At 41.8% G+C, this 8,721-nt stretch overlaps 1 protein-coding gene across 1 annotated transcript; it reads left to right on the forward strand.

Annotated features, from left to right (window-relative positions):
• Positions 1-1,227: 1,227 nt before the first annotated feature.
• On the forward strand, positions 1,228-8,384 carry LOC149343736 (uncharacterized). The gene is made up of 4 exons (XM_089542449.1): positions 1,228-1,320; positions 5,729-5,741; positions 6,757-6,797; positions 8,116-8,384. The coding sequence occupies exons 1-4, from the start codon at positions 1,272-1,274 to the stop codon at positions 8,382-8,384; spliced, it is 372 nt and encodes a 123-aa protein (XP_089398575.1). The 5' UTR covers positions 1,228-1,271.
• The last annotated feature ends 337 nt before the right edge of the window (positions 8,385-8,721 follow it).

The following is an 8,721-nucleotide window of genomic DNA, read 5'->3' on the forward strand; positions in this document are numbered from 1 at the left end:
GTTGGTTATGTACGTATAGCAACTGCATGTAGGACACTGACAGCAAACCGTCAATAGGAGTCATTAAAAAGTATTATGCCCTGTTTAACCTAACGCTTGAGCGCTCGTTTTGTTGCAGCCAGTAGCACATAGCCGCAACCTAACGATAAAATGTAGCTACTTCGTGAAAGAATACTTACACTTGCATTTTATCGGCCGGCTAACTCTTCTAGCTTGCGTAAGCTTTTTAAAAACGATAGGTATTTTTTGGACAAGAACAGCTCCAGGTACTACAATTTGCTCGTTAATTTCTAGTAAATAACCTATTCCTGCTGCCAAACCTCTGAAATTGACCCTAAGTGCCTTTTCACAAAGAAAGATTGCAACAATAAGCCACCAAAACAGGCAGTAATTTATTTCATGAAGATATTATTCGGCAAAAAAAAACCTAAAATTGTGCTCTGAAATAGACACTGAGAAATGTCCCAAATATTTTCAAAAACAAAAGCCAGAAAGTCGAAACCCAAGCTATAATCTTTTTTCAACAATCACCAGAAATACCATAAATCACCATCACGTCTTATTCATTATTAGTTGTGTGTCCGAAGAAAAAAAATCATTAGAAAGCGCAGAGAGGTTCTCAGTTCTATATTTCCCAAATCACATTTGCCTATGCATAGGATGTAAATTTATCCGTTTCTTGTTCTCCTGATTTGGATAATTTTGTTTTGATCTCATTTTCGTCACACGACATTTGTCAGTTGCCCTTTTATATTGCTCTTAACATCATGTTTCCAGCATTTCATTAACTTCATTATTGTAAAGGTTCTCCTGTTAAACATTTGCTCTCGTAATTTATTATGTCACTTGTGTATCGCGTATTGTTGCTCTCATATAAGTTGCATGTTTGCATTACGTTTTTTCTGCGTATTTTTGTGTGGAATTGGTTGTTTGGGCTTATTTTTTTCTATATTCGTTCGATTTTTGCGTTCATGATTCATTGCATTCAGCTGCCTCTCTAGGTAAATTCAGGCATAAACCTTGCAGAAATAAAAGTAAACATAAGGCAAAATATCAAGTCTTACTTATCCGAAAAGTCTGCACTTCTAAGTCAGTATACAATGCAGCAGCGAAAGACGTTACAATACCATAACCCCGAGCGAAGTTTGAACTAGTGCCACCGGAAACAATCAACATACACGATACAGCCGTTACAAAAAAAAAGTGGCGCTAAGTGAATACTGAACCATGCATGGGAGTGATTACTGTTTCTTGTGCAGGAACAATACACCATGCAGATGTTCATTTTCCTCGTCCTTTTGGCGGTTACTACGACATTAGGTGAGTGTTTATTACCTGAAGTTGTATGTCACACAAAAGCTAGCCAGGCATACATTTCGTTTTCCGGGTTTTACCAGTAGGATCTTCACAAAGACTAATAGGACGATGTTTATGTTTCAAAACAGTCCTGCCAAGTGGTATGATGTTGATTATGTTTTTATTCTTCTGATGTGATCATCCTGGCAGCAAAATAATAACCAAGTATTTTCCCCCTCATGAACAAAATCGCTTTCTGAGTATGTAGATTCTAGGATTGACATCGAAAAACCCCACTTCGCTAATAAGTGAGAAGGGTAACTAAATAAACATGCACCTTTAGTACACACCCCTAAGCAGTGCTCTATAGCGCGTAAACGGCTCCAATCGCAATGCGTAGGACACATTTTGCGTATGGGGTAGACCGTAACTATAATTAAAGCCTTACAGGCCGCAATATTCCTGGGGAGCAGCTGTTTACCATGAGTGAGCCCACAAAGAGCATCTTTCCCTTTGCAACGTACTGCAAAATGTGCAATTGCGGTTTACTTTATTGCGGTTTACTGAGCATTTAAGCTCAGCTTTGATAAACTGTACGTGGGAAGCAAGTGCTACTTTTATGACCCCGCATCTGATAGTGTCAAAGAACACACCATGCCTCGCCCCACACGTCACAACGCCGCACCACCCGATAGCATCCATGACAATGGTAATTGACGTACTGCCACACAACCCACCCGGGCTCCCTTCAGCACTCGGCCGCGCTCTTTTCTGGATTTAAACATCACATTTACTAACATACGAAGTGTAATGCCGAAACGTGAAGAACTTCTCTGCTTTATCGAGGACAGCAATACAGACATCATTCTACTCACTGAAACGTGGCTACACCAGGACATATACGACCACGAAATTTTTCCCTCCAACGCTAACTTCACACTATATCGTCGCGACAGACAGGGCAAAAGAGGAGGAGGAGTACTTCTAGCCGTGAAAAGCACCGTATCATCATCGCTCATTAGCCACGACGATATCATAGAACTGACGTGGGTCTGCGTACAATGTACAGGTATCAAAACAGTTTTCGGTATCTGCTACCGTCCTCCTGGAAATAGCCCATCATTCTGCAATTCCCTATGCCTTTCACTGACATCGATTCGGAGCAAGCTACCCAACGCGCCTATCTTTCTTTTTGGTGACTTTAACTATCCGACTATCAACTGGCCTCTGCTATCAGAACCTCACAAATCACAATCAAACGAAGCAAAACAGTTCCTTGATTTAGTTCTAGATTTCAACTTACATCAGGTAATAACATGCCCAACAAGAGGCGACAATACACTGGATCTTTTACTGACATCTAATCCAGACGACATTAAAAGCATAAACATATTACCGGGCTTCAGCGATCATAGCCTACTTCATATATGCATCTCATTACCTATCAAAAAGAGATCCCCTACCCAAAAGCTTATCACTGATTATAAGAGAGCGGACTTTGAAGCAATTAACCGGGAACTTGAACAGTTTTATGAACACTTTAGTACTATATACTCATCTCGCTCTGTCAACACGAATTGGGAATTATATAAAAACATGATACTTAATTTACAAGCTTCTTACATTCCCACCGTCCTTATAAAGACTGATTTAAACAACCAATGGTTCAACAACCGTCTTAAAAGCCTCCTTAACAAGAAAAAACGGCACTACAGGCACGCGAAACTAGTTAATAGCTGCACGGCATGGGAGCGATACCGTCTTAGTGCAAATAATTATGTTAAAGAATTGAAGGCGTCTAAAAAGAAATTTTTTTCTTCTGATCTGTTATCAATATTACAGTCAAACCCAAGTAAATTCTGGCGAATTCTTTCCCCCAAAAGCCATACTAAGCAGTTCGAACTCTCAGGAGATGATGACCAACCGGTCGAGGTAGAACAATGCGCGACGGCTCTTAACAAGTATTTTTCCTCAGTGTTTTCTTCCACTAACGCTATTGTTCCTTCCATGCATGAGTTTCCAGTGACTTCAATGCCAGAAATAGAAATTAATGCCGATGGAATAGCCAACTTAATTAACTCCCTCAAACTATCGTCGTCAGCTGGATGTGACCAAATTAGCACCAAAATGTTAAAGAATACTACCGCAATATCAAGTAAAATACTATACCTGTTGTTCTCACAGTCCCTAAGTACCGGCGAAGTTCCTCACGATTGGAAAAAAGCAAAAATAATTCCTATTTACAAATCAGGAGATCGGTCAAAACCAAACAACTATCGACCAATTTCGCTCACCAGCATCCCGTCCAAACTCCTTGAGCACGTTATAGCATCAAATTTAATCGCTCATCTTGAATCACTAAATTACTTTTACCCGCACCAACATGGCTTTCGAAAACTACTATCATGCGAAACACAGCTCGCCGAATTCACTCACGACATCCTTCAGTACATGGACAATCGCCTACAAATTGATGCCATCTTTCTCGACTTTTCTAAGGCATTCGACCGTGTTCCGCATAATCATCTGCTAGCTAAACTTGCTTTACTTGGAATCCCGCAAACATTACTTATCTGGCTCGAGCACTTTCTTAAAGGGCGCGTGCAATTTACATTCGCCAACTGTTGCAGCTCATCGCATACTGACGTCACATCAGGTGCCCCCAGGGCGCAGGGTTATCACCGTTGTTATTCTTAATCTACATAAATGATCTCCCATCTAACACAATAACCAAACTTCGACTTTTTGCGGATGACTGCGTCGTTTATAACATCATCCATGCCCCTGAAGACACCATTAATCTACAAAATGATATAGACACAATTGCATCATGGTGTGAAAAATGGCACATGCCACTTAACCTAGACAAATGCCAACTCATGTCCTTTTCTCGTAAAAAAACCTCTATTAACTGCACATACCATATTAATTCAACTCCCATTGCCCGAACTTCCTCTTACAAATACCTTGGCGTTCACCTTTCTTCATCCTTGTCATGGGTCACTCATATTAATTCAATATGCTCCCAGGCCTCACGCACTCTTGGTTATCTGCGACGGAACCTAACATCAGCACCACCTGAAATCAGACAACTAGCTTATCAGACATACGTACGCCCAAAGCTTGAATACGCCTCATCCATCTGGAACCCTTCACAAGCATACCTTACAAATGAATTAGAAGCCGTTCAAAATCGAGCTGCACGGTTTATCATGTCAAAGTACTCGCGTGATAGTAGTGTCACTGCATTAAAACGAGCCCTTTCCCTCCCAAGTCTCCAATCACGTCGCATCGTATCACGCCTATGCCTCCTTCATTCCTTTTTCTACCGCCCTATTAACAGGCACCCTTTGCTGCAGCCGCCATCAAGAATATCCCCTCGCCTAAACCACACTCATCCCATAGCTCCCATGAAAGGCCGCACATCAGCTATGAATGATTCATTCTTTCCAGATGCAATAGCCCGATGGAATGCCCTGCCTGATAATATTGCTTCTTGCACAGATCGAGCAATTTTCCGCACTTTATTAGCGAATCACCTGTGTCTTACGTGATGTATTCGGCTTCATCAAATAATCTGATCAAGTGTTACTGTCTCCTTTAATGTTTTTTTTTTTTGCTCTGTTTCGTTTCATTGCTTTCTGTTTTTGTTTTTGTTGAGCTGGTACTATATGTTACACACTGTTCTTGCCCCCGCCTTATGTAATGCCCACGGGCCCTTAAGGCTTCAATAAATGAAATGAAATGAAATGAAATGAAAAAAGTATTTTCCACCTCGAAGACGAGTAATTCTGGAAGCTATACCCCGAAGTATAAGTTTTATGATGGTGTTTCATTGGTTCTAAAAACAGTCTATGACTTTGCTGAGAGAGGAAACCGGACATTAAAAAGGCCACCAGATACTATCATTTTGCATCAAGGCGCCACGTTGCCTGCTTCCCTCTATGCAGTAGTTTTGCACTGAGGGCAATAGTGGTTTTCGTATATATCATAAAAAGAATCTAAGACATAGCAGGATATTACTTAGGTTTTCTTCATTTAAATAGAAATCGCCAGAAACACTCTGGCCATAGGCTTTAATGGTAGGTTTGCTTCGTTCTCTATGATAGTAAAAGATTCAATGTTCAGCTATCCAAATGCCGCATTTCTATCACCGACACCATGCTCTCATCTGAAATCTAAGCCTCTGAGTTCTCCACTAGCGTGGAGAATCGGTGCTGTGGCGCTGTCGTTGTATGTGAGATGAGAAACTGCCATAGATATTTGCAGATGCTGGGCGGCCAGTAGAGACCTATCCAGTGACTTTTGCAGTATCTACATGTGCAACCACAATTGGTGAACGCAGCACTTTAGAGAACCATTAAGAGTGCAGGTTTTGAGTGCTTTCAGTAACAATCTGTTTTTTTTTCTTTTTTCATGCCATGCCTACCAGATGCGGCTATTGTGTAAGTGCGTCTTCTTCCTTCTAGCCTTGTTTCCGCTCTCACATGAAGAATAAGTACATAAAGCGGTGAAAAGTTTTATGCTGTAAGAAAAAAAAACAGAGCAATTGCGTTAAAATTGTAATACCTGAATTTTAAACAGAAAAAATGAATGTCGTCCTGTCACTGCTTATTGCGAGTTACTGGAAAGTAAGTCCAGAAGAAGAAGGAATAATTTCTCGTAACTCCTCTATGTGGGCCTGCGTAGAATCTCCTTCATCTTACTAAAGGGCAACTGAAAGGTTTCTGAATTCGACAAGTTTAAAGGTGTCACATGTAGTAAACGTCCTTGTAAATTATACAATGCACATTCATTATAAAATTGAATTGAAATTGTTATTATCGACACAATAACCTCACTGTTCGAAGCGGCGTTCGATAACGACGCCAGCTGGGGTAGAAGTAGATTCTCAGCGCGGAAACGCTTGAAATGAGGAAGAAACCCCACTCATCAGAAAGCAAAGCCATTGGAGGGTTGTCTGTCGGCAGAAGATGCTGGCGAAGGCAGCCGAAGTTCGAAATTTGAGCGCCGCAAAAGTAATCAGTGCACTTCTTCGAACTTCTTCGAGACCTTGAGAATGCCGCGAACATTTTTGTGGCATAATTGGGCGATAACCTCCCTGATTTAAAAGCTAGCACATACAGAAAAGGTCGCATTTTTACTTAGAAACGCCCTAAATATTCAAATGCTTCAATTTCGTTGAATTCTCGGAAATCGCCTTCAAGGTTAGAAGCCGCTAGTCATCTGTAGGTGCACTATCCGATTACGAGAAATATGTTGCGTTCTTGCCGATACTCTCTTCCCACGGGCTAAGAATAAAATGGTTCTGTTCAGCGCACAGGGTAATCGTGTAACGATCGTCACTTGAGGGGAAGGAGAGATATAGAGGTTAATATGCGATCTTGAACATACCTCAAGATTAACCCATCATAACTTTCATATCCTGAATAATGGTACACTTGTATACTTGCTTTTCAGACAAGAAGCAGGAGGCATTGAGGGGGAGAAGATTAGGAAGGGTGAGTAATGCTGATTTAAGAATAAGTTCCACTTATTGATGGTTGTCTCTACGAAATATATCATAAGATGCGAGCTTGCTCCATCAATTTTTACTCGGGTGGTGCTCTTATTGCGCCGTATGCGAGCTGCTAATTTACACGCTCTTAGAATATTAATGCCTCCTGACCAGTGACCTTCGGAGTGGCCAGTTCAAAAGATGGAAACTTTAGAAATGGCAACTATATATTATTGTTTTATTTTCCTAATTATCTTCTGAAGGATTACTAAGTGAAATGAGAGGCAGTGGGAGGTCGATATTTGTGCTGAAATATGAGTGTTCTAGCGGCAACGATAGAAAGCGTTCCATAGATTAAAACGTTTCTCAAGTGCTGTCCAAAAGCTCTTCGGTCCAGAAAATTTCGAAGAAACCGCTAGCTCAGGGTGCTGGTTGGGTGTTTTGCAAATAATTTTTTTTCTTTTTTTTATGGCGGGAGGGATGATTAGTGAGCAGAAGTTCCACACACTAAATCGACGCGGTTTACTAGCTCTTACTCAGTGGAGTGCCACTTATTAGCACTTAATGTTTTAAACGCATTGATCGGTTAGAATGCCTGGTTTTCATCACGTTGCATACCTTTACTTGCACGTAGTTTACTTTGACATGTGTGACAGAAGAGCTAACGTAACAGCCTGCCTCTTCTTGATTAAACAGTCATAATTCGTAGCGAAACAATGAACGTCTCAAAGGAGATCAGCTGCGTTCAATTTCTACTGTCTTATCTTTTTTGTGTTATTATATGCTGTTTCCCGCCTGTTGGAGATATTACATGTTTTTTTTTCTTATCAAAGATGGGCAGGGCAGACGCTGCCGTAGCAAGCAGGAACATACTAGACAGTATTGCAGACGTTACTGCGGAGGCTTTCGTGTGGGCTACGTAACTACCGTAAATCAAAGTGCGTTCAGAGTTACGTTTCATTAAAAGCGCAATTCAAGTAAAATTAAATGACAATGACACTAAGCATGGAAAAGTAGATTACTAATAGTTTAGTTCCGTCCATCCGCAGTCGTAAAATGCGTGGCTATAATGTCGCTCCTATATAGTTTATATGGCCGTTATATTTTTCTTTCAAGGAAAGGAATGCAGCAAGTTTACGCCTTTTACGTACGCTCGTGGTCCGTGGCAGTTCCCCCGGCTCACAACTGCGCGTTGAGATGGCACTTGTAAAACAAACGGCGCCTAACAATTTGGCGCTTGCAGCGCAGACCAAATACACGCAAGTCACCAAAAGCGACATCACATCATTATGCTATGTTGCGGTCTTTTCCACCAATTCCAGATATCAACCCAGCTGCGTTGGCCAAGGCCGAAAAGACAGTGGAGACGCTCGGAAAGATCCTGCAGGGCGATGTTTCTCTGAACACGGCTGAGGAGCGAGACAGTGTGCTGGACGCCATCAATGCCCTGAGCCTCACTGGGGAAGAAACCGATGAGCACTCGCTCATTATGCTCATTGTCAAGGCCATTGCAATCGGAGCCGTCTCGGGAGCAGCATCGGCCGGTGTTAAGCACGTTGTGCAAAAGGTAGCGGCGAAGCAAGAAGGCTAATAAAACGACCCACCTCTCTTCATCCTTGAAGTCTGGAAATTGTGGCACGAGTGTCAATTCATATAAAGAGACCTTGTCCGCGGCTCGAAAACACATACTACTCTCCTTTACCTTAAAACACTTTGCGGTGTCAGAGCGGCTCTGCTGAGCACAAGGTATGAGATCGAATGCGGGCCCCTGCTGCCGAATTTCAGTGGAGACGCAAAAATGCAGAAAGTGACGATGTGTTGTCCCACGTGAGCGCGTTTAAATAACCTCAGGTGACCGGAGTTCGCTCCAAACCCTCCAATACAGAGCTTCTCGTTAGCGGATGTAGTGCTTTGAGACTTTAAACCCC

The sequence above is a fragment of the Amblyomma mixtum genome, chromosome 5 (genome assembly GCF_055824585.1).
Source record: "Amblyomma mixtum isolate Tamu chromosome 5, ASM5582458v1, whole genome shotgun sequence".
In the NCBI taxonomy this organism is placed as follows: domain Eukaryota; kingdom Metazoa; phylum Arthropoda; class Arachnida; order Ixodida; family Ixodidae; genus Amblyomma; species Amblyomma mixtum.